Here is a 27869-nt window from a genome sequence, read left to right as displayed (position 1 = left end):
CAAAAGTACTGTTTTTTTACTAGAACACCAGACAAAAGTACTGTTTTTTTACTAGAACACCAGACAAAAGTACTGTTTTTTTACTAGAACACCAGACAAAAGTACTGTTTTTTTACTAGAACACCAGACAAAAGTACTGTTTTTTTTACTAGAACACCAGACAAAAGTACTGTTTTTTTTACTAGAACACCAGACAAAAGTACTGTTTTTTTTACTAGAACACCAGACAAAAGTACTGTTTTTTTTACTAGAACACCAGACAAAAGTACTGTTTTTTTACTAGAACACCAGACAAAAGTACTGTTTTTTTACTAGAACACCAGACAAAAGTACTGTTTTTTTCACTAGAACACCAGACAAAAGTACTGTTTTTTTTACTAGAACACCAGACAAAAGTACTGTTTTTTTGACTAGAACACCAGACAAAAGTACTGTTTTTTTACTAGAACACCAGACAAAAGTACTGTTTTTTTTACTAGAACACCAGACAAAAGTACTGTTTTTTTACTAGAACACCAGACAAAAGTACTGTTTTTTTACTAGAACACCAGACAAAGTACTGTTTTTTTTTACTAGAACACCAGACAAAAGTACTGTTTTTTTTACTAGAACACCAGACAAAAGTACTGTTTTTTTTACTAGAACACCAGACAAAAGTACTGTTTTTTTTACTAGAACACCAGACAAAAGTACTGTTTTTTTTACTAGAACACCAGACAAAAGTACTGTTTTTTTACTAGAACACCAGACAAAAGTACTGTTTTTTTACTAGAACACCAGACAAAAGTACTGTTTTTTTTACTAGAACACCAGACAAAAGTACTGTTTTTTTACTAGAACACCAGACAAAAGTACTGTTTTTTTACTAGAACACCAGACAAAAGTACTGTTTTTTTACTAGAACACCAGACAAAAGTACTGTTTTTTTACTAGAACACCAGACAAAAGTACTGTTTTTTTACTAGAACACCAGACAAAAGTACTGTTTTTTTTACTAGAACACCAGACAAAAGTACTGTTTTTTTTACTAGAACACCAGACAAAAGTACTGTTTTTTTACTAGAACACCAGACAAAAGTACTGTTTTTTTTACTAGAACACCAGACAAAAGTACTGTTTTTTTTACTAGAACACCAGACAAAAGTACTGTTTTTTTTACTAGAACACCAGACAAAAGTACTGTTTTTTTTACTAGAACACCAGACAAAAGTACTGTTTTTTTTACTAGAACACCAGACAAAAGTACTGTTTTTTTTACTAGAACACCAGACAAAAGTACTGTTTTTTTTACTAGAACACCAGACAAAAGTACTGTTTTTTTTACTAGAACACCAGACAAAAGTACTGTTTTTTTTACTAGAACACCAGACAAAAGTACTGTTTTTTTTACTAGAACACCAGACAAAAGTACTGTTTTTTTACTAGAACACCAGACAAAAGTACTGTTTTTTTACTAGAACACCAGACAAAAGTACTGTTTTTTTACTAGAACACCAGACAAAAGTACTGTTTTTTTACTAGAACACCAGACAAAAGTACTGTTTTTTTACTAGAACACCAGACAAAAGTACTGTTTTTTTACTAGAACACCAGACAAAAGTACTGTTTTTTTACTAGAACACCAGACAAAAGTACTGTTTTTTACTAGAACACCAGACAAAAGTACTGTTTTTTTACTAGAACACCAGACAAAAGTACTGTTTTTTACTAGAACACCAGACAAAAGTACTGTTTTTTTACTAGAACACCAGACAAAAGTACTGTTTTTTTACTAGAACACCAGACAAAAGTACTGTTTTTTTACTAGAACACCAGACAAAGTACTGTTTTTTTACTAGAACACCAGACAAAAGTACTGTTTTTTTTACTAGAACACCAGACAAAAGTACTGTTTTTTTACTAGAACACCAGACAAAAGTACTGTTTTTTTACTAGAACACCAGACAAAAGTACTGTTTTTTTTACTAGAACACCAGACAAAAGTACTGTTTTTTTTTACTAGAACACCAGACAAAAGTACTGTTTTTTTACTAGAACACCAGACAAAAGTACTGTTTTTTTTACTAGAACACCAGACAAAAGTACTGTTTTTTTTACTAGAACACCAGACAAAAGTACTGTTTTTTTAACTAGAACACCAGACAAAAGTACGGTTTTATTTCACTAGAACACCAGACAAAAGTACTGTTTTATTTCACTAGAACACCAGACAAAAGTACTGTTTTTTTACTAGAACACCAGACAAAAGTACTGTTTTTTTTACTAGAACACCAGACAAAAGTACTGTTTTTTTGCTAGAACACCAGACAAAAGTACTGTTTTTTTTACTAGAACACCAGACAAAAGTACTGTTTTTTTTTACTAGAACACCAGACAACAGTACTGTTTTTTTTTACTAGAACACCAGACAAAAGTACTGTTTTTTTACTAGAACACCAGACAAAAGTACTGTTTTTTTGCTAGAACACCAGACAAAAGTACTGTTTTTTTTACTAGAACACCAGACAAAAGTACTGTTTTTTTTTACTAGAACACCAGACAACAGTACTGTTTTTTTTTTACTAGAACACCAGACAAAAGTACTGTTTTTTTACTAGAACACCAGACAAAAGTACTGTTTTTTTTACTAGAACACCAGACAAAAGTACTGTTTTTTTTACTAGAACACCAGACAAAAGTACTGTTTTTTTTTACTAGAACACCAGACAAAAGTACTGTTTTTTTTACTAGAACACCAGACAAAAGTACTGTTTTTTTTACTAGAACACCAGACAAAAGTACTGTTTTTTTGCTAGAACACCAGACAAAAGTACTGTTTTTTTTACTAGAACACCAGACAAAAGTACTGTTTTTTTTTGCTAGAACACCAGACAAAAGTACTGTTTTTTTGCTAGAACACCAGACAAAAGTACTGTTTTTTTTTACTAGAACACCAGACAAAAGTACTGTTTTTTTTTACTAGAACACCAGACAAAAGTACTGTTTTTTTACTAGAACACCAGACAAAAGTACTGTTTTTTTGCTAGAACACCAGACAAAAGTACTGTTTTTTTTACTAGAACACCAGACAAAAGTACTGTTTTTTTGCTAGAACACCAGACAAAAGTACTGTTTTTTTGCTAGAACACCAGACAAAAGTACTGTTTTTTTACTAGAACACCAGACAAAAGTACTGTTTTTTTTACTAGAACACCAGACAAAAGTACTGTTTATTTTTACTAGAACACCAGACCAAAGTACTCTTTTTTTGCTAGAACACCAGACAAAAGTACTGTTTTTTTTTTACTAGAACACCAGACAAAAGTACTGTTTTTTTTACTAGAACACCAGACAAAAGTACTGTTTTTTTTTACTAGAACACCAGACAAAAGTACTGTTTTTTTACTAGAACACCAGACAAAAGTACTGTTTTTTTACTAGAACACCAGACAAAAGTACTGTTTTTTTACTAGAACACCAGACAAAAGTACTGTTTTTTTTACTAGAACACCAGACAAAAGTACTGTTTTTTTACTAGAACACCAGACAAAAGTACTGTTTTTTTTACTAGAACACCAGACAAAAGTACTGTTTTTTTACTAGAACACCAGACAAAAGTACTGTTTTTTACTAGAACACCAGACAAAAGTACTGTTTTTTTTACTAGAACACCAGACAAAAGTACTGTTTTTTTTTACTAGAACACCAGACAAAAGTACTGTTTTTTTTACTAGAACACCAGACAAAAGTACTGTTTTTTTTTACTAGAACACCAGACAAAAGTACTGTTTTTTTTACTAGAACACCAGACAAAAGTACTGTTTTTTTTTACTAGAACACCAGACAAAAGTACTGTTTTTTTTTACTAGAACACCAGACAAAAGTACTGTTTTTTTACTAGAACACCAGACAAAAGTACTGTTTTTTTGCTAGAACACCAGACAAAAGTACTGTTTTTTTACTAGAACACCAGACAAAAGTACTGTTTTTTTTTGCTAGAACACCAGACAAAAGTACTGTTTTTTTGCTAGAACACCAGACAAAAGTACTGTTTTTTTTTTACTAGAACACCAGACAAAAGTACTGTTTTTTTTTACTAGAACACCAGACAAAAGTACTGTTTTTTTACTAGAACACCAGACAAAAGTACTGTTTTTTTGCTAGAACACCAGACAAAAGTACTGTTTTTTTTACTAGAACACCAGACAAAAGTACTGTTTTTTTGCTAGAACACCAGACAAAAGTACTGTTTTTTTGCTAGAACACCAGACAAAAGTACTGTTTTTTTACTAGAACACCAGACAAAAGTACTGTTTTTTTTACTAGAACACCAGACAAAAGTACTGTTTATTTTTACTAGAACACCAGACCAAAGTACTCTTTTTTTGCTAGAACACCAGACAAAAGTACTGTTTTTTTTTTACTAGAACACCAGACAAAAGTACTGTTTTTTTTTTGCTAGAACACCAGACAAAAGTACTGTTTTTTTTTTACTAGAACACCAGACAAAAGTACTGTTTTTTTTTTACTAGAACACCAGACAAAAGTACTGTTTTTTTTTACTAGAACACCAGACAAAAGTACTGTTTTTTTACTAGAACACCAGACAAAAGTACTGTTTTTTTACTAGAACACCAGACAAAAGTACTGTTTTTTTACTAGAACACCAGACAAAAGTACTGTTTTTTTACTAGAACACCAGACAAAAGTACTGTTTTTTTTACTAGAACACCAGACAAAAGTACTGTTTTTTACTAGAACACCAGACAAAAGTACTGTTTTTTTTACTAGAACACCAGACAAAAGTACTGTTTTTTACTAGAACACCAGACAAAAGTACTGTTTTTTTTACTAGAACACCAGACAAAAGTACTGTTTTTTTACTAGAACACCAGACAAAAGTACTGTTTTTTTACTAGAACACCAGACAAAAGTACTGTTTTTTTACTAGAACACCAGACAAAAGTACTGTTTTTTTACTAGAACACCAGACAAAAGTACTGTTTTTTACTAGAACACCAGACAAAAGTACTGTTTTTTTACTAGAACACCAGACAAAAGTACTGTTTTTTTACTAGAACACCAGACAAAAGTACTGTTTTTTACTAGAACACCAGACAAAAGTACTGTTTTTTTACTAGAACACCAGACAAAAGTACTGTTTTTTTTACTAGAACAGAAGTACAGACGATATGACTAAAAACAGAAAACTTTGCCCTTTCCTAATATTAAAACATACTGTAGTAATTTAAACATGGTTGTTTTGAACTACACTACAGTACTTCAATTGATCTGTTGTGGTGATTCTACAGTTGCTATGGTAACATCTATAGTAATAAAACCATGAGCCAATACTGTAGTCTTCTACAACTCTAGGGAATATTACACTACAATACACAGTTTAGTGTAGTAAAAGCTATAGTATACTACAGTAGTTTATCAGTTAATACTACAGTATGCTGAAGCATTCATTAAGAGTTGTAAATACAATAATCTAGAGTGTGATACTGTATAGGGTAGTAATACTATAGTGTGGTTCAGAATCACTGTAGTGTACACACTGAAGTTCTCAGTGTGTGTGATGTGAGAGAGAAATGGAGCTCCACCTGTTTTTTTCTTGCTCAACACTTTTAATAATTCTTCAGACAGACGAGTTTTCCCAGTTCTTCAATATTGTTCCCAGCGGAGCGTCGTACATTTGTAAAGCAAATAATGTAGATTGTGTGCATCAATCACAGCCCTGCAAACTCTAGATCTTCTGCAAACATACATGAGAAAACAGCCTGAGGAATTTCCTGCTCAGAGACCCACTGTCACAAGCAATCAGCACATCCAGCTGAAAACCTGCTGAAAACAGAACATGCAGAAGAGTATACAGAACTGGATTATATAACATCTGGATTATCTCATCAGATTACAAAAGTCGAGTACCTGTAATTAAATGAATCAGATTACAGTTACTTTCACGAATTACATCATAAATATGTATTACTTGTAGAAAGTTCACAATTCACTTTTCTTGCAATAGTAATGGATTATATGTTATCTGGATTATGTCAGATTCCAAAAATCAAGTACTTGTAATTAAACTACTTTTTAAAATACTTGTAATCAGACTAGTTTCTTTTTATATATTACATCGAGATGAGAAATTATTGACAAAATGACAGTAAGTTGTTCACAATGCATTGATTGTAGAGTACAAAAGTAATCTAAATGTAATCCAAAAGTAGTCAGATTACATTACCATAAATGTGTAATCTAAGAGAATATATTACTGACCAAAAACCTTGTCATCTATTCTGTAATAAGTAACTTTACAGTTAAAAAGTAATCTAAATATAATCCAAAAGTAGTCGGATTACATTACCTTAAATGTGTAATCTAAGAGAATATATTACTGACCAAAAACCGTCATGTAATCTGTAACCAGTAACTTTACAGTTAAAAAGTAATCTAAACGTAATCCAATAGTCGGATTACATTACCTTAAATGTGTAATCTAAGAGATTATATTACTGACCAAAAATCGTCATGTAATCAATGATTACAGTCATTAATCACAGATTACAGTTCAAAAGTAATCTAAATGTAATCCATTACATCTGCATAAAATTTGGATAATGTAATCAGATTCTAAAAATCAAGTACTTGTTCTTATATTATTTAATAATAATAATAATAATAATAATAATTTACTTTTATATTACTCAATCAAATTAGTTACTTTTTTGGCATCACAACATGATTACATATTATTATTGACAATAGCGGAAAGTTATTCACTGAATCCATTGATTCTCTATATTTTTCATGCAATTTATATATACACACACACACACACACACACACACACACACACACACACACACACACACACACACACACACACACACACACATATATATATATATATATATATATATGTGGTAGTAATGGATTATATGTAATCTGAAATATGTAATCAGATTCTAAAAATCAAGCACTTGCAAGTTGAGTAAATCACTTTTATAACTCACAATCAGTTACTTTTATGGATTACAATATGATTACATATTGACTAAATGACAGTAAATTGTTCAAAATGCATTGATTGTACAGTTCAAAAGTAATCCAAATGTAATCCAAAAGTAGTCAGACAGTTCAAAAGTAATCCAAATGTAATCCAAAAGTAGTCAGACAGTTCAAAAGTAATCCAAACATAATCCAAAAGTAGCCAGACAGTTCAAAAGTAATCTAAATGTAATCCAAAGTAGTCAGATTACATTACCATAAATGTGCAATCTAAGAGGTTATATTACTGACCAAAAATATTGTCATGTAGTCTGTAATCAATCATTGAGGACAGTTCAAAAGTAATCTAAATGTAATCCAAAAGTAGTCAGATTACATTACCATTAAAGTGCAATCTAAGAGAATATATTACTGACCAAAAGTTGTCATGTAATCAGATTACTTATTAATCATTTATTACAGTTAAAAGTAATCTAAATGTAATCCAAAAGTAGTCAGATTACATCACCATAAAAGTGCAATCTAAGCGATTATATAACTGACCAAAAGGTGTCATAATCTGTAATCAATCATTGAGGACGGTTCAAAAGTAATCTAAATGTAATCCAAAAGTAGTCAGACAGTTCAAAAGTAATCCAAACGTAATCCAAAGTAGTCAGATTACATTACCATAAATGTGCAATCTAAGAGGTTATATTACTGACCAAAAACATTGTCATGTAGTCTGTAATCAGTCATTGAGGACAGTTCAAAAGTAATCTAAATGTAATCCAAAAGTAGTCAGGTTACATCACCATAAACGTGCGATCTAAGCGATTATATAACTGACCAAAAACATTGTCATGTAATCTGTAATCAATCATTGAGGACGGTTCAAAAGTAATCTAAATGTAATCCAAAAGCAGTCAGATTATATTAACATAAATGTGTAATCTGAGAGAATATATTACTGAACAAAAACCTTGTCATGTAATCTGTTATCAGTAACTTTACAGTTCAAAAGTAATTAAATATAATCCGACTGTAGTCAGGTTACAGTAGAGGTTTTGTAATCAGTGATTGTGTGCAGTTGATCAGTGATGCGGTGCGTTTGCTCACTGCCGTTAGCGAACAAGAGTTCAGAAGTTCAGAATAACAGCAGATCTGTGTGTGTTTCTGGAGGCCGATGATGAACCACATGAAATACTCAGACTGTCAGCGTCTGCATGTTATTCTACATTTCTCTGTACTCGAGCCCTTTTTTAAATCACTTGCAATAATATTAGTTCATCAAACACTGCAGCGAGTAAGAAACGTCCTCAGAGAGTAACACGATGATGATTTGTTTTGGGCTTTTGAACTGAAAAACACACACAGACGTTTCCATTTACAGCTTTCTGCAGCTCTTTAAAACATGTAATTCATAATAAAAGCATTCCACTATCATTACAACATCTCATACTCATTATAATTCAGTCTGACACTCAGTAAGTTGAAGGATTTTCACCAGCAATCAATAAAACGGCAATAATGCGACACTTTATGAGCTCTCCTGACAGACAGTTTTCCCTAAATATGACACTTTAATGCTTTTTGTGAATTTTAAATTACTTTTTATTTGATCAAGTAATTCAATTCACTTAATAACCACATTTAGGACATATTTCAGCACATTTGGGAAGAAAAAAAAGTAAACCTTTACTTATTGTGACACTAACTAAACATAATATGAATGCATCAGTTATTATTTTCAGGCGTAAATTCAAAATTTGGGTGACACGGTGGCTCAGTGGTTAGCACTGTGACCTCACAGCAAGAAGGTCACTGGTTTGAATTCCAGCTGGGTCAGTTGATGTTTCTGTGTGGAGTTTGCATGTTCTCCCCGTGCTAGCGTGGGTTTCCTCCAGGTGCTCCGGTTTCCCCCACAGTCCAAACACATGCGCTATAGGAGAATTGATCAACTAAATTAGTGTATAAGTGTGTATGGGTGTTTCCCTGTACTGGGTTGGAGCTGGAAGAGCATCCACTGTGTAAAACATATGCTGGAATAGTTGGTGGTTCATTCCACTGTGGCGACCCCTGATTAATATAGGGACTGAGGCGAAGGAAAATTAATTATGGAATAAATAAAATTCTAAATTTGGGGATGACCAGTTAATTTTGGTTAAGATCTGATTATTTTGAAAGTGGACTCCATAATAAAGTCACCGAGACGTGCACAAAATAAAGTGTCAGACGATGATGAACGTCAGGAAAATATTTATTAAGCCAGTATTCATAAACGGAGTAAAAACACTAATAAACACTATAAATAAATTCAGATATGAAGCCCTGATGAGGAGTCTGTAATAAAGTGACCAGTTGAGAAACAGCGCCCCCTGCTGAACACACACACACAGATGTGAAGAAGTGTGTGTGTGTATGTCTATGCATATCTGTGTTTGAGTACATGTAAGTGATGGGCGAATGTGTGAGTGAGTGTGTGCATGCATGTCTATGCATGTGAATGTATGTGTATATGCATGAGTGTGCATGTACACATATGCATGTCAATGTTAGTGTGCATGTGTGTGCGTGTGTTCAGGAGGGGTTGATGGCCTGCTGAATCTGCCGGTCCAGCTCAGCGATGATGCGGTCGTGGTGTGTGTATACGCCGGTGCGCAGCAGTGTGTCTCGCTCCTCCAGCAGACGTGTCACGTGTTCATCTGCACTCTCTGTCACACACACCTGTGCTGCATCTGTCCAACTGCGCGGCGGCTCTTCCTGCTGCTTCAGCCTGAAACAACCAATCAACCAACCAATCAATCAATCAATCAATCAATCAATCAACCAACCACCCAACCAACCAACCACCCTCCCAACCAACCAACCACCCAACCAATCAACCAATTAATCAACCACAAAAACAATCAATCAACCAACCAACCACCCTCCCAACCAAATCAACCACTCAACCAACCAACCACCCAACCAATCAACCACCCTCCCAACCAAATCAACCACTCAACCAACCAACCACCCAACCAATCAACCACCCACCCAACCAATCAACCAACCAATCAACCAATTAACAAACCACCCAACCAATCAACCAACCAAACACCCTCCCAACCAACCAAACCAACCAACCAACCAACCAACTAACCACCCACCCACCCAACCAATCAACCAACCAACCAACCACCCAACCACGCACCCACCCACCTACCCACCCACCCACTCAACCAACCAACCAACCAACCACCCACCCACCCAACCAACCACCCACCCACCCACCCAACCAATCACCAAACCAACCACCCAATCAAAATCAACCAACCAACCAACTCAGCCACCCAACCATTTAATCAACCAACCAACCAATCACCAAACCAACCACCCAATCAAATCAAAATCAACCAATCAATCAACCAAACCAAACACCCAACCATTCAATCAACCAACCAAATCGAATCAATTAACCAACCAACCACCCACCCACCCAACCAACCAACCAACGAACCATTTAATCAACTAACTAACCAACCAACCAAACCAACCAACCACCCAATCAAATCAAAATCAACCAATCAATCAATCAACCAACCAAACCAAACACCCAACCATTCAATCAACCAACCAAATCGAATCAATTAACCAACCAACCAACCACCCACCCAACCAACGAACCATTTAATCAACCAACCAACCAACCAACCAAACCAAACCAACCAACCAACCAACCAACCAAATCAAATCAAATCAAATCAAATCAAATCAAATCAAATCAAATCAAATCAAATCAACCAACCAACCACCCAACCATTCAATCAACCAATTAAATCAAATCAATCAACCAACCTATTTCAAATCAATCAATCAAAGTCAGATTTATGAAGAGAAAATAGTAAAAAACTGAGATGGAGACGCTCAGAGTAGTCAAAGGTTTAGTAAATGTGACCTCTGTTTGTGAGTTTGCATCATGCAGTACTGAGGTTATTTCCTTCTAATAAAAAAAAAAAATACAGTTGAATTAAACAGGGGGGGGGGTTAATAAATCTAAAATCACGAGGAAAAAAGATCAAATTGAGTAAATCAATCAGTTGATACACATGAGTGTTAGTGCATGTGTGTGTGAGTGAGAGAGTGCTTTAATATTAGTGTGTATGCATGAGTGTGTGAGCATTATATGTGTGTGTCTGTGTAAGTGTGTTTCAGTGTAAGTGTGTTTCAGTGTATGAGAGTAAGTCCATTAGTGTGTGTGTGTGTGTGTGTGTGTGTGTGTGTGTGTGTGTCTGTGTGACCTGTTGAGCTGGTTGCGTATGTCCTGCAGCTCTTGTTTGTCGCTCTTCACCGTCTCCTTCTCTTCAGCCGCCAGAAAGCGCAGACGCATCTGATCCAGCTCCTGCTGCTGCTTCTTCAGACGACACAGAGCGCTCTCCTGCTCACGCTGAACACACACATATGCAGACACAAACACATACACGCATACAAAGACAAACACACACACATTTTAATTTGAGCTGATGATTTTTGATTGGATTATTTTGAAATCTTCCTCATAAAGCACGTTTACCTTATTATACAAATATGAATGACAAATCATACATATACACACACCTGTTAGACACCTGAGAAATGATAAACATGCCCACACACACACACACACACACACTTATGCAGAGACAGAAACACATTCTAATGCACTCGCTCTCACACACAGACACCCATGTGCACAATCAGACAAACACACACTCACCCTCCCTTACGTATATACACAAACAGAAACCCATGCACTCTCACACACACGCAAGCAAGCAAACAAACACACGTACACACACGCATGCACGCACGCACGCGCACACACACACTCTGTTGTTTTTCTGACTCCTCTCAGATCATTTGTCTGGTTTTAAGCAGAGATCTTTCTAGAAACGAGACCCCTGTTCCTCCAGCAAATGCATCTTCAATCTGGAATGTTTGGGTATTTGTGCTGCTCATAAAGTGAAGATGAGGATGATTTCTGGATGCTCTCAGACGCACGTTCTCATGCGAGTGATCAGAGAGACTGTGGTAAACTCATGTCATCTGCAGTGTTTCAGAGAGAAACACACACAGATATCCTGCAGACTGGAGGAGTTTGCTTCTGTCTGCTGAACACACACAGACACACAACGCTTGTGTAAAAGTGTGTGACCAGTGAATGACCCACAGACAGACTGCAGACGAGGAAAACTCCACAGCGAGTGCACAGAAACATCTGCACTCGTTCTGCTGATTTACATTATACAGAAACTGCAGAAACTAACTCAACTCATCTTTCTCATCGCTCTAATATATATATGCTCACTGTGAGAAAGCAGAGTTACATGGGAAGAGCCCAGAACACAGAGCAAGTGAAGACTGAGAGATAAGAAAAATATAAGCTAAAACTGGGAGATTATACAAAAGCTGCATTTTAACAAACAAACTCATAACTGAGAGATGAAAAGTGGAGAATAATTAATAAAACAATCTGAATATTCAAAATAATCGTGACGTGTCAATTCAGCTTTTAAAGACTTCTGTACGTACACTCAGAATCAGGAGAAAAGCCTCAATATTGAGTGATAAACTCCTGCTGGGGAAAAATACAAGCTGAAAAAAAAAATTATTCTGTGTGGAGAAAAAAATAAACAAAATATAACAGCAATAATGGGCCAGCACAGAGGCGCAGTGGGTAGCACAATCGCCTCACAGCAAGAAGGTCACTGGTTCGAGCCTCGGCTGGGTCAGTTGGTTTTTCTGTGTGGAGTTTGCATGTTCTCCCCATGTTGGTGTGGGTTTCCTCCGGGTGCTCCGGTTTCCCCCACAGTCTAAACACATGCGCTACAGGGGAACTGATGAACTAAATTGGCCGTAGTGTATGAACGTGTGCGTGTGAGAATGAGTGTGTGTGGGTGTTTCCCAGTACTAGGTTGCAGCTGGAAGGGCCGAAATAAACATATTATATTGTGGAACATATTATGCATATGTTTTCCATCCGCTGGGTATCTTTATTGAACAGAGGTCGCCACAGCAGAATGAACCGCCAACTATTTCAGCATATGTTTTACACAGCGGATACCCTTCCAGCTGCATCCCAGTACTGGGAAACACCCATCCACACTCATTCACTCACACACACTCGCACTACGGCTAATTTAGTTAATCAATTCCCCTATAGCGCATGTGTTTGGACTGTGGGGGAAACCCACACCAACACGGGGAGAACATGCAAACTCCACACAGAAACACCAACTGACCCAGCCGGGACTCGAACCAGCGACCTTCATGCTGTGAGGCCACAGTGCTAACCACTGCGCCACCATGATGCCACTAATACTATTTATAATTTTGAAATGAAATGTCAATTCTGAATAAAAAAAAGTCAGATTCAAGAGAAAAACAATTATAATTTTGACTAATTATCTATAAATTGAGAGGTCAGAACTCCTGGTGGGAGAGAAAAAAAAAATACAATGTGAAAAAATCTGAATTCTGTGAAAAAAATAATAAAATGCATAAAAAAAAGCTGAATTTGGTGGACAAAAAGACTAATAATTAAAAAATATTAATAAAAAAAATTCTGATTTGGGCGATGCAGTGGTGCAATAGGTAGTCGCCTCACAGCAAGAAGGTCTCTGATTCGAGCCTCGGCTGGGTCAGTTGGTGTTTCTGTGTGGAGTTTGCATGTTCTCCAGTGGGTTTCCTCCGGGTGCTCCGGTTTCCCCCAGAGTCCAAAAGACATGCGGTACAGGTGAATTGGGTAAGCTAAATTGTCCATGGTGTGAGAGTGAATGAATGTGTGTGGATGTTTCCCAGAGATGGGTTGCAGCTGGAAGGGCATCTGCTGTGTAAAACATGTGCTGGATAAGTTGGCGGTTCATTCCGCTGTGGCGACCCCGGATTAATAAAGGGACTAAGCTGAAAAGAAAATGAATGAATGAAAATTCTGATTTAAAATATTCTAGATGCACACTTAAAGACAGGAGAAGAAAGAATTTTGACAAATAAATTTAAACTTGACAGATGAGGAGTCAGAACTCCTGATGGGAGAAAAAACTACAAGTCGAAAAAAATCTAAATTATGTAAAAAGCAATAATACATGTTAAAATGATTTGTTTTATTACTCAATATTAGAATTATGAATTTCAGTAAAAATCCAGATGTGCTTAAAAAACGTCTGTGTGGGAGAAAGTCTGAAGCTTTGATAAAAATGTGAAGTGAAAAAGGATCCACTTAAAGCTGTTTCAGCAGGCCGGGCTGATATTCAGATGTTTAATGTTGAACATAATACAGCGCTGATTTACAGCTCAATATCAGATCTGTGTTCTGCAGAGCTGAGCTCATAAATCATCATCTGTGAGAAGAGAAAAGCAGCTGCTCTGTGTCTGCAACAGTTATTAGCACACCATAAAACTCTGTTTATCCTCAGAAACTGCAGCTTTCACATCATTACAGATCCTACAGGAGGACATTTTCAAGCAGAGCTATTCTGCAAAAATCACATTTATGTGGGGTTTAAACACAGTTGTGTGTGTGTGTGTGTGTGTGTGTGTGTGTGTGTCAGCAGTGTGTGACTATCTCCAGCCTCTAATGGTCATCATGAATTAATTGTGTTTGTTCTAATCAGACTTGATGATGAAACACTTTGATTGACATTCTCCCTTTGTACGTGTCATCAGAGGGGGAAAGCCCCGCCCACTAGTGCCCATCTCTCCCTCATTAGCATAAACAGCAGCCCTGAGTGAGAAGCAGCCGTCTGTCTATTAGCCATTAGAGTGTTTGAGCTGCTGAAGATAATGTCAGCATAGACTAAGAAGATTCTAGATGTGGAGTTTTAGATGAAGCAGCGACAGGAACGACATAGACTGACAGAAGCATGGAGCAAACACTGAAGCACACATGACCACCTGACCAGCACTCACAACACACACACTGCTGTTTTACATCTGCCACTATGGGGATGCACAGCCCTCTGTAGCTCCACCCTCTGAAAAGAGCACAATCTCATTTGCATTTAAAGCGACAGTCACCAAAAACCCAACAATTAGGATAAAGCTTGAAAGGGTCCGTTTGAGAGAGCTGGAGAACATTATCTCTGTGATATTCTCAGCTCAAACACACACACTCATCAGACTTATTTTACATCTTGTAGAAAGCGACATAATAAATCACCTTTAAAGCTGTGCAATGGGATGATATAGAGTATATCATCTGGACAAAATAAAAAGTCGTTTCATTTTATACAACACAATATTAGTTCATAACTGTGAGCAGGGTATCTGCAGGCTTCTAAGAGTTATATTTAAGACTTTCTAATACTACACAGAATGATATTTAAGACCAATCCAAGGGTTCACACTCAGCTGATGATTGATTATGAAGCTTGTTTGGCATGCTGTCCCGGGAGAGAGCCCTGAGCTCATAAGATCCTCGAGCCTGGGGCTCCCTCCCGCTTGCAAGGCAAGAGGGGAGTTTGAGCTCAGGTAGATCTGGAGAACTCCCCTGCATTAGTAGCTAATGAACAGATCGTGATTGCTCTTAAGAGATAACTACTGACTAGGAGCATGTCTATGGTGCTGATTTGGATTAGTCAATTAACTTAAGTTGCATGTTTTTGGATGGTGGGAGGAAACCAGGGAACCCGGGGGAAACCCACATGAGCACGGGCAGAACATGTAAACTCCACACAGAAACGTCGGCTGGCTTGGTAAGGACTAAACCACTGACTTTCTTGCTGTGAGGCAACAATACTAACCACTGAGCCACCATGCCACCCATTTAGGAAAGGAGGAGGAGTAGGGGTGGAAGGGGGGATTCTTCAAAACAAAGATGGCTGTGATATGGAGCTGAGGGTTTTATAGTGGCTCAGGCATCGTCTGATAGCAATCGTAAGCACGTGATCCTCTCGAAATTAGTTTATAAATAAACTTCACTTGTATAGTATAATTTCAAAGTACAGAATTAGCAACAAAAAAAAGCTCCATATGGAGAAATACCTGCCAGCACTTATTTTATTGGTTTCCACCTATTTCGTTCTGCGTGTAAAACAGATTTTTGTCAGAGATTTGAAGTCGATTTTGAAACAGATATAAAATGTTGTTTATGGGGTCTGTTCTATTGCATTCTCTAACCTTTGAAATGCAGATTCGAGACATTTTAAGTCTAATTAAACCTTATTTTTTTACTATGGAATTTAAGGCTTTTTAAAACCCCTTTGTGCGAGTTAAAAAAAACTAACATTAAACAACTTTACAAAGATAAATAAATACTCCAATTAATGTATTGTTCATTGTTCAAGAAAGTAATTATATTTATTAACATTAACTAATACAACCTTACTGTTAAAGGTCCCATGAAGTGGTTTGAAATGTGCCTTTTATCAATGCTTGACGTAATCTCTTTACTACAACATAAAGAGAGGGCGGGCCATGGAGTAGCTCCTCCCCTTTAAAAAAAATAACCCTTAAATAGCATCAAATGTCTGCAAAGGAGAAGAAGAGGGTGGAGCATGTGAGAAACTGAAGTATGAGGAGATGTTAATCTGATTCATTTAGGCAGACGTGAAAAAGTGCAATCTGTATATGTTTATATCAGGTTTATACCTTCTACATGTGAGTTTTGTCTCTGTTTTGGACATGCTGGATTATGGATATCCTTAAGACTAACACACTGATCCTGACATCTAAAAACTTTATTTTAATTTCACGGGACCTTTAAGAGTGACCAAACTTCTTAGTTAAAAAAAATACAAACAAAAAAATTATATATATACACGTTATTTTGCAAAGCATGTATATAAAAATACAATAACTCTTCTTTTGTGTATATAAAGCAAGTACATTATAAGTAACTGTATTTAAATGTTCTATAAATGAATCATTTATTAAAAAATGGCAGCATATTAGTGACTGAATGAATAATAAAAGTGAAGTCTGACCTGTTTGAATCTGGCCAGCTCTTTCAGCGCTCGCCCCCACTGCTGCTTATAGTGCAGCTTAGATTTAGTTGCCGACTCCAGTTTACGCTCCAGCTCCACCTGCGCAAACAAAAGAAACAGTGAGTGAGTCAGTGAATAAAAGAGTCAATGAATGAAAGAGTAAATGAGTGAGTGAATGACCCGGCAAATGAATGAGTGAGTGAATGTGTGAAAGAGTGATTAAATGAGTAAATGCATGACTGATTAAATGAGCGAGTGAGTGAATGAGAGTAAATTTATGAATGAATGAATGAGTCAATGAATGAATAAGTGAGTGAGTGAATAATTGAATGAATGAGTGAATAAATAAATGAGCCATGAGAGTATGAATTAATGAAAATTGAGTGAGTGAATTAATTAATGAGTGAAATTAGTGAAAGAAAGAGTGAGTGAATAAATTAAGTGAATCAGTGAGTCAACGAGTGAGTAAATAAACAAGTGAATGAATGAGTGAGTAAGTCAACAAGTGAGTGAGTAAATGAGTCTGAATGAATTAATGAAAGAGTGAATGAATTAACAAGTAAGTAAATGAATGAATTAGTAAAAGAATGAGTGAGTGAATTAATAAATGAATGAGTCAGTGAATGAATGAGTTAATGAATAAATGGGTGAGTGAAATTAGTGAAAGAGTGAGTGAATAAATTAATGAGTGAATTAGTGAGTCAACGAGTGAGTAAATAAACGAGTGAAAGACTGAATAAATGAATGTGTGAGTGAATGAATGAGTCAACAAGTAAGTGAGTAAATGAATCTGAAAGAATGAATGAAAGAGTGAATGAGTAAGTGAATCAACGAGTAAGTAAATAAATGAATGAGTGAGTGAGTCAGTGAATGAATGAGTTAATGAATAAATGAGTGAGTGAATTAATGAATGAGTGAGTGAAATTAGTAAAAGAGTGAGTGAATAAATTAATGAGTGAATCAGTGAGTCAATGCGTAAGTAAATAAACGAGTGAATGAGTGAATAAATGAATGAGTGAGTGAATGAATGAGTAAGTAAATAAAATAATTAGTGAATGAATAAATGAACGAGTCAGTGAATGAATGAGTTAGTGAATAAATGAGTGAGAGAATTAATGAATGAGTAAAATTAGTGAAAGAGTGAGTGAATAAATTAATGAGTGAATCAGTGGGTCAACGAGTGAGTAAATAAATGAGTGAATGAGTGAATAAATGAGTGAGTGAGTCAACGAGTGAGTAAATGAATGAGTAAATGTCTGTGAATGAATATATGATATAGTGAATGAGTGAGAATCAACGAGTGAGTAAATAAATGAATCAGTGAGTAAGCGAATAAATGAGTTAATGAATAAATGAGCGAGTGAATTAATGAATGAGTGAATCAGTGAGTCAACGAGTAAATAAAAAAACGAGTGAATGAAAGTAAATAAACGAGTGAATAAATGAACAAGTGAGTAAATGATTGAGTGAGACAACAAGTGAATGAGCCAGTGAATGAATGAATAAAAGGGTGGTGAATAAGTGAATCAATGACTAAGTAAATAAATGAATGGGTGAGAGAATGATTATTATCTCAGTAAACGGTTGTCTGACCTTCTCCAGGGTCAGCAGGTTGATCTCGGACTGCAGTCGGGCCTCTGGACGGACGCTCTGCTGATCCCGGAACTGCTGGAACTCTTTCTCCAGATGACGGTGTTTACTCTCAGCCTCCTGAGTCTGGGCAGAGACAGAAATAACATCATCATTAGTAGTATTACTATTATTTAAGTAATAGAAAATCTACAAACAATAAAACAATAAAAAAAAATGTCCCTCACAAAACATGAGTGGGATTTTCCTCATACTGTTCATTACACTGAAGATCTGTATGTGTTGTACGATACTCTATATTACACTGAAGATGTGTGTGTGTGTGTGTGGCTCCTCCATCAGCTCTGCTAGTGCTGTAACTCCTCAACAGTGTCAGACAGCAGTGTTCAGTCCTGCTAAACTCCTCCAGCTCTCCATCTGAGTGTGTGTGTGTGTGTGTGTGTGTGTGTGTGTGTGTGTGTGTGTGTGTCTCGATCCGCTGACAGAAAGCAGATGCGCTGAAATCTGACACGTGCCAACCAGAAGAAAACAGCAGAAGAAGAGGAACGGGAGGACGGCGCTGGATAAACCGGTCAGAGTGTGTGTCGGCATGGGACAGATGTATGTTTACATGATCCTGACACACACACACATCACGGACGCTCTCTCTTCGCATGTCAGAAACCTACTTTGCTTGATTTGTTAGCATGGCGGCGGCCAGATGTTTTCTGGGAAGAAACGAGACGACAGACTGAAGTATTTCGGTAGGTGGGCTGTCTGAGATCTTCAACACAAAACACACACGCTGCAGAAAACACACACACACTTCGTCCTGATTCATTACATCAGTGTGATAATGAGAGATCTAGCACACAGAAATACACCAATCACTTAAAATCAAGATCTTCTATCTATATTTTTATACTTAACGCTGCGTAGTAACGAATTACATAATTATATTTTAAAAATCAAGTAAACTACTAATAAAAACTACTAATAAAGATATAAATATAAATCTGATTACAGCTACTTCTATGGATTACATCATGATTGCGTATTATTATTAATGACAATGTCAGAAAGTTGTTCATATGGGTAGTAATGGATTATATGTAATCTGGATTATGTAATCAGATTACAAACACCAAGTACTTGTAATGAGAGTAAACAGCTTTTTAAAATACTCATGCACAGATTACAGTTACTGTTTATGATTACATTATGATTACATAGTAATATTGACATAATGGCAGTAAGGTGTTCACAATTCATTGATTCTCCTAATTTTTCTTGCCATTCATAAATAATTATATTTATCCGCTTTTTTTAAAGTCGTGACGCATGGAATACTGCTTCCGGCTGTAAGCCGTTACTTATTTGAATTGAGAAAATATTAGTTTTTGACCTCTTTTTGGTCCTATCACACATTAAAGTGAATTTTATATAAAATCATTGTGTACACAACAGTCTCTGAACATCAATATTTAAACAATTTATAAAAAATAAATCACTTTCTGGTCATCGGGTATTCGGTATTGATATATATATATTGCGATTGTAATATTCGGAAGTATTACATCGATTTGTAAACGTTTTGATGAGTCTTCCCATACAGTTTGATAAAGCGCTTAGATCTGGAAGACCAAAACTTTTATCATGTAATCTGTAATCAGTAATAGATTACAAATCAAAAGTAATCTAAATGTAATCCAAAAGTAGTCAAATCACATTACTATAAATGTGTAATCTAAGAGATTATATAACTGACAAAAAATCTCGTCATGTAATCTGTAATCAGTAACTGGTTACAGTTCAAAAGTAATCTAAATGTAATCCAAAGGTTGTCAGATTACGTTACGGTAAATGTGCAATCTAAGAGATTATATTACAAGACCAAAAATCTCGTCATGTAATCTGTAATCAGTAACTGATTACAGTTCAAAAGTAATCTAAATGTAATCCAAAGGTTGTCAGATTACGTTACGGTAAATGTGCAATCTAAGAGATTATATTACAAGACCAAAAATCTCGTCATGTAATCTGTAATCAGTAACTGATTACAGTTCAAAAGTAATCTAAATGTAATCCAAAGGTTGTCAGATTACGTTACGGTAAATGTGCAAGCTAAGAGATTATATTACAAGACCAAAAATCTCGTCATGTAATCTGTAATCAGTAACTGGTTACAGTTCAAAAGTAATCTAAATGTATTCCAAAGGTTGTCAGATTACGTTACGGTAAATGTGCAATCTAAGAGATCATATTACAAGACCAAAAATCTCGTCATGTAATCTGTAACAGATTAAAGTCCAAAGGTAATCTAAATGTAATCCAATAGTAGTCATATTATGTTACTGTAAATGTGTAATCCAAGATATTATACTACAGACCAAAAATCTCATCATGTAATCTGTAATCAGTAACAGATTACAGTCCAAAAGTAATCTAAATGTAATCCAAAAATTGTCAGAGTACGTTACGGTAAATGTGTAATTAAGAGACTATATTACAGACCAAAAACCTCGTCATGTAATCTGTAATCAGTAACAGATTACAGTCTAAAAGTAATCTAAATGCAATCCAAAAGTAGCCAGATCACATTACTAAAATGCATAATATAAGAGATTATATTACAGACCAAAAATTGTCATGTAATCTGTGATTGATTACAACAAAAAAGTAATCTAAATGTAATCCAAAAATTGTCAGATTACATTACCATTAATGTGCAATTTAGGAGATTATATTATGAACCAAAAATCTTGTCAAGTAATCTGTAATCAGAAACATTGGATTGCAGTCCAAAAGTAGTCAGATTACATTAGCATAAATGTGTAATCTAAGAGATTATATTACTGACCAAAACCCATGATGTAATCTGTAATCAGTAACAGATTACAGTCCAAAATGTAATCTAAATGTAATCCAAAAGTAGTCAGATTACATAAGCATAAATTTGTAATCTAAGAAATTATATTACTGACTACACATTTTATCATGTAATCAGTAACCGAGTACAGCTCATCAGTAATCCTCTAGCTCTGGTGGAAAGAAATTAAAAACCGTATCTTCAAAAAAAAAAAAAGCGTTCCTCAAAATTCAGCAATAAATGCATTAAAAAAACTGATGGAGTAATGAGCCGATCTAAATATGATACTACAATCATCAAGATTCACAAAAAAAGTTCTTTAATTAATTCTGTACACATTTTTAACTCTTTATCTTGAATTGTGACATTTGTGTTGACTTTGGAGGTATTTTTGGCTCGAGCCCTGACCCAAATAAAAGCTTTTCTTCAAAAACAGACAGCAGAGGAAAAGCAGATGCTCCAACATAAACACTCACAGACGCTTCAAACAGAGAATCACTGAAAAATGTTCAACACCAGGAATAGTGCCGTTGATGGATGTGTGTAAAACCAGACGTGAGTGCAGTCATGTTAGCAGTAGTAAAAGTGCTGGAATTACACCAGCAGTGAAAAATTATGCACTTTTTTCTCATTTTGCTTTATAGACTGATTTAAAGGAACAGTTCAATACGAATTCTGTCATTATTTACTCATTCTTTTCTTGTAAAACTACTGATTCTGAGCTGAATCTTTCATTAGAGGAAATTAATGTGGAGTACAGTACAAAAGCACATTAAAACAGTGAATTTCATTCATTCATTCGGCTCAGTGCCTTTATTCATCAGGGGTTGCCACAGCGGAATGAACCACCAACTATTCCACCTATGTTTTATGCAGTGGATGCCCTTCCAGCCGCAACCCAGTACCGGGAAACACCCATACACACATTCACACACACTCATACACTACGGCCAATTTAGTTCATCAATTCCTCCTATAGCACATGTGTTTGGACTGTAGGCGAACCGGAGCACCCGGTGGAAACCCACACCAACACGGGGAGAACATGCAAACTCCACACAGAAACACCAACTGACCCAGCTGGGACTCAAACCAGCGACCTTCTTGCTGTGAGGCCACAGTGCTAACCGCTGAGCCACTGTGCCACCAAAACAGAGAATTTATGTGTAATTAATAATCAATAATCAAACCACAACACTGATGAGAAATGTTTGAAAAGGAGATATTTTGAAGAATGTTGAAAACCTGTAACCAATTGGCTTCCACAGTATATTTTTTCCTATAACTGAAGCCAATGGCTTCAGATGTTCAGCATTCTTCAAAATATCTTCTTTTGTGTTCAACAGAACAAACTTTTCTTTATTTTGCATTTGATTTATTCCCTGTTTTAACATACGCTTTGTACTGTATTTTACATTTATTTCTTATAGTGAGAGATCACGAAGAAAAACAAACAAAATCAGAGCAGTTTTCTAACAGAAAAACACGCTTTAAAACAATAATACTGTAAAAAAAAAAAGCACAACAGTCAGTGTACTAACCAAATACACTCTATATACAGTTGAAGTCAGAATTATTAGCCTCGTTTAATTTACCCCAATTTCTGTTTAACGGAGAGCAGATTTCTCCAACACATCTCTAATCATAATAGTGTTAATAACTCATCTCTAATAACTGATTTATTTTCTCTTTGTCATGATGACAGTAAATAATATTAGACTAGATATTCTTCAAGACACTAGTATTCAGCTTAAAGTGACATTTAAAGGCTTCACTAGGGTAATTAGGGTAAAGTTAGGGTAACTAGGCAAGTCATTGTATAACAGTGGTTTGTTTTCTAGACTATCAAAAATATATAGCTTAAGGGGGCTAATAATATTGACTTTAAAATGAGTTTAAAACAATTAAAAACTGCTTTTATTTTAGCCGAAATAAAACAAATAAGACTTTCTCCAGAAGAACAAATATTAGAGGAAATACTGTGAGAAATTCCTGAATCTGTTCAACATCATTTGTGTATGGAGAGAGATTAGACTCAATAATAATTCACGCAAAAGACACGATGTACACATGCGTAGCCAAATTCACGTACGTAAAATATTTATTTATACTTACAAAAACAATTCACATGCACAAAATAAAAACACATTTTCATAAAATACGTTTCACAAATGCAAAACACCATTTGCAAATATATAAGAGTGTACAAAAAGTTTCAAAGTCTCAAAAATGCACACACTCGTATTCAGGGTGAGTCGTACGTGAGAGAGGATTTGCACATTCTCATTCAGGATGAACTCGTGAATTTTAAACATTCAAAACTTTTTGTAAACTCTTATATATTTGCAAATGGTGTTTTGCATTTGTGAAACGTATTTTATGAAAATGTATTTTTATTTTGTGCATGTGAATTGTTTTTGTAAGTATAAATAAATATTTTACGTACGTGAATTTGGCTACGCATGTGGACATCGTGTCTTTTGCGTGAATTATTATTGAGTCTAATCTCTCTCCATATTTGGGAAATATAAGGAAAATAATTCAAAGGGGGCTAAAAATTCTGACTTCAACTATATATGGAGAACTCTTAAACTAATGTTAATGCGAGGAAGATAATTAAACCACACTGGTAAACAGAGTTCATAAATAGACTTTTTATTGAGATGTATTGTCGGTGATTGGATGTGTGTTTGAAATGTGTCATTTGTACTGTTGATCATCAGTGTGCAGCATTAACCCTTTAGATAGACCTGTGCAAAAGAGTTTCTGGTTTTTATCTGGAGTTCAGTGGACTAAAACAGCAGATTATAGAGTGTGCAGAAATACACTTGCACTGTTTGGGGAGCTAAGGGGTCTTATTTTGAGTTCCTTAGACATAGCAAGGTTAGTGTGCAAAACTTCCACGCACGCACACACGCTCGCACGCACGCACGCACGCACGCACGCACACACAATGACTCCATTAAAAAAAGGAGACTAGGGCTGCATGATATTGGAAAAATCTGATATTGCAATATTTTATTTTTCTGCGATATTAGCACAGTTTCAGAAGGCTTGAATAGCTCTACTGTAATCTGGGGAGTCTAGCACCCAACCCCAATTTTAACCCTCAGCCCTTTCCCTTACCCCTCGTTTTGTGCATTCCCGTGAAGGGGTAGGGGTGTCCCAATTCTCTTTAGCTTGAAGGCGTAGGGCTAAGGGGAAGGGGTGAATAGCCCTTTGAATGATGATTTTTCCAAGGGGTAAGAAAATTTCCCAGAATACGTCAGCCACTACAGGGCACGATAGTTACATCCGGAAGTAAGGAGATGCACAAATTAGTATTTTTTTGTCATTATTATACATTTTCACAACAAGCACATGTTTTAATATATTCATAACTGCGTTTGTGTTTTACCGTCATGCTTAAAAAAAAAAACTAAAACCTAAAATAAAAACCGCTAAATTTGGCTATATATAATCCATAATCATAACTCCTGTACAGCAGTCCCACAACGTTGTGACACTCGAATACCCTGTCAGTAATGTCTAGTGTCTGTGAATGAGCTGTTTACAGTGTCTGCTGTAATGTTAATGTTGTTTTCATGTGTGTTTACACTGATGAATATGGCCACGGTGTTAAATGCACAGTATTATGATCTTATTGCCACATTAGATAGTTATGATAACATGATATACGCCTTCAGTGATTTCCTCAAGATAAACACCAAAAAATAACCCAACTGGAATAACTACAGCAGTCGCCATCGTCTGATCTCATATAAAGCAAGAGCTCACGATGACACATGATGACGTGTGCGGGTCTTGTAGTGCTGTACACCCATTTCTTTGGGGTAAATTTTGAAGCCCTTACCCTTCACACTTAGTTTAAGGGCCAAGGGGAAAGGGAAGGGTACAAAAATAGACTTGGGATTGGGCCTAACAGTATTGGGTCTAACAGTCTAACAGGTACAGAAATTGAATAATCACAGTGTAAAAAGATGCTTTGTTTCGCTTTGTCCCATTTCTAGTCCAAATATCTAAAAAAAAATCTTAGAGCAAGTAAAAATAGTGTCAAAATTAAGAGTTTTTTTCCTTAAAACAAGCAAATTATCAGCCAATGGGGAAATTAAACCAATCTTATTTTCCATTTCGCATAAACCGTATCAATAATTAAATACAGTTCATCTTTCTTACACCTCCAAACATCAATTTATGTGTCCAAATGTTTTAAACTCTCTTGAAATGCTCAGTCACAGGCCTGAAAAACACATGCAACTGATGAATTCACATTATTAGAGTTAAACTTAGCAGCTATAATTCAGACGATGTGACTATTGCAGACGCGCACACTGCAGTATCGATGCTGAAACCATATATTGTGCAGCCCTAACTACGCTTTTTTTGCACTACAATTGATGATCAACAGTACAATTTACACATTGCACCTCTTGCCAACAGGGGAAAGCAGCAGCAATCAAAAATGCAGGATTATATGCTGTCATGGCTTTGCCATCAGTAAATGTGATTATAATGGAAGTCAATGGGGCAAAAACGGCACCAACATCACCAAAGGAGAGTCAATCTGAACAGAGTGTATTGATGAGACTGAGAAGTTTCAAAGCATTTCCCCCAAAATGTGTGTCAAAATAAGATTTGTCAGCAAAAATCATCACATTTGCTGAAACACAGAAAAAGAAGAGCCCAAATGAAGCCTCAAAATCAGCCCAGAGTGGGTGAAAATGACCCAGCAGCACACAAGATGGTTCTTAAATCTAGAGCCCTGACAGTAGCCCATCAGGACGTGAGTGTGTGACTGCTGTATTAGTGAGTATGGACAGCCGTCATTGACCCCTGACCTCTTGACCCCGGGGTCGTGTTCAGTGTGTTCACCTGCTGTCGCTGTCGGGTCAGCTGATCCTCTAGCTGCGTGACCTTTGACCTCTGCAGCTCCAGCTGATGTTGGCAGTCCTCTCGCAGACGCCGGCCGCTGTCCTGCAGCTCCCGCAGACTCAACTCATGCTCACAGCGCAGCTCTCTCTGCAGCCGCTGCGTCTGGAGAACACACACACACCACGTCAGCGGTAATACAAAACACAAGGAAAAAATCTGTTACTTTCTCTTTGTACACTGCCCAACGCTCTATTATATGCAACTTTATACCTTAACAGTACAAGTACCGATCTAATCATACTGATTTGTAAAATGTGATCATAATCTTTCTGCTATAGTGTACATACATCAATTACCTCATTTAAACTGTATAATACATCCATACTAAGTACATTTGTATATTATATCTTATCATGCCTGTATAATATTAGCAGCTATCAACACACCTTATTCAGTGTATAGACAGGAATCAGTATAATTTCATGTATACAACGCAATTCAATACCTTTTTTAAGACTCTTTCCATGCATCTTAAGACCTTATCACCACTTTAGGTTTCAACCAGTAACATTATACAATATATAGAGATAAATAATACAATATATATATATACACACACATACACATATATTTTTTATCTAAAAATGAACAAACATTTTTTTAAATACATGCATGTGTGTATTTATACATGCATACTAAATATACTCACTACACAGACTTAAATTACATCAACACTTTTTTTGGATGTGATTAATCATGATTAATATTTGCCTAGCACCAACTTTAATAAATGTGAAGGAAGCAAATTTTAAAATGACAAACAATGTCTTGAGATTCCATGACTTACACAAAACTAATATAAAACCCTGACTTTCAATGTCTGGACTAGAGCTTTTAAAATTACATGATAATCCAGAAAATCCTATGACTGTGGGAACCCTGCAGGACACTCTTGAGAAAGAGATTTCAAACATCAAGAGGTTTTACTGTTAAATAAATGTTTAAATAAATAAATAAATATTTAAAAAATGTATGAAAAAATGGAAAATAAATAAATACATATAAAAAAATAAAACATAGATAAATAAATAAATAAATAAATATAAAAAATAATAAAATATTATAAATAATAAAGGAATAAATATAAAAAAAGAATAAAATTAAAATAAATGAAGTATAAAAACAATAATAAACATTTAAAAAAATAATCATTATAAATTCAATACAACATAAAAATAATCATAAAATGAAAAATAAATAAGTATAAAAATTTAAATAAATATATAAACTTAAAAATAAATAAATATAAAAATAAAACAAATTTAAAATAGATAAATAAATAAATAATAACAAAAAATTAAGAATAAATAAATAAATATAAAAATTTTAAATAAATAAATATAAAAAAGAAGAAATTAAAAATAAATAAATGTAAAAATATAAATATAAAAAATATTTTTTTTAAATAAATAAATATTTTTAAAAAATGATAAAAAAAATGTAAAAAAAATAAATTAAGTAAATTAAAATAAAATAAAACAAAAATTAAATTAAATTTTTAAATAAATTAATTAAAACTTAAAATTTCAAATAAAGAAATAAAATTAATTACATTTTAAAATGTATTAAATAAAATGAATAAA

General features: G+C 35.1%; 1 protein-coding gene across 1 annotated transcript in view; it reads right to left on the bottom strand.

Moving 5' to 3' along the window:
* Positions 1-9214: 9214 nt before the first annotated feature.
* cep120 (centrosomal protein 120) overlaps positions 9215-27869 on the bottom strand; it is a 50661-nt gene continuing 32006 nt past the window's right edge. Inside the window, exons 16-20 of the mRNA XM_056464212.1 lie at positions 26227-26388; positions 18510-18632; positions 16917-17015; positions 11256-11401; positions 9215-9748 (exon numbers count right to left, since the gene is read on the bottom strand). Coding sequence (XP_056320187.1) covers positions 9553-9748; positions 11256-11401; positions 16917-17015; positions 18510-18632; positions 26227-26388 — 726 coding nt within the window. The 3' untranslated portion in view covers positions 9215-9552. The remainder of the gene's footprint in view (positions 9749-11255; positions 11402-16916; positions 17016-18509; positions 18633-26226; positions 26389-27869) is intronic.

The sequence above is a fragment of the Danio aesculapii genome, chromosome 8 (genome assembly GCF_903798145.1).
Source record: "Danio aesculapii chromosome 8, fDanAes4.1, whole genome shotgun sequence".
In the NCBI taxonomy this organism is placed as follows: domain Eukaryota; kingdom Metazoa; phylum Chordata; class Actinopteri; order Cypriniformes; family Danionidae; genus Danio; species Danio aesculapii.
This window is presented reverse-complemented; position numbering and strand designations above follow the sequence as displayed.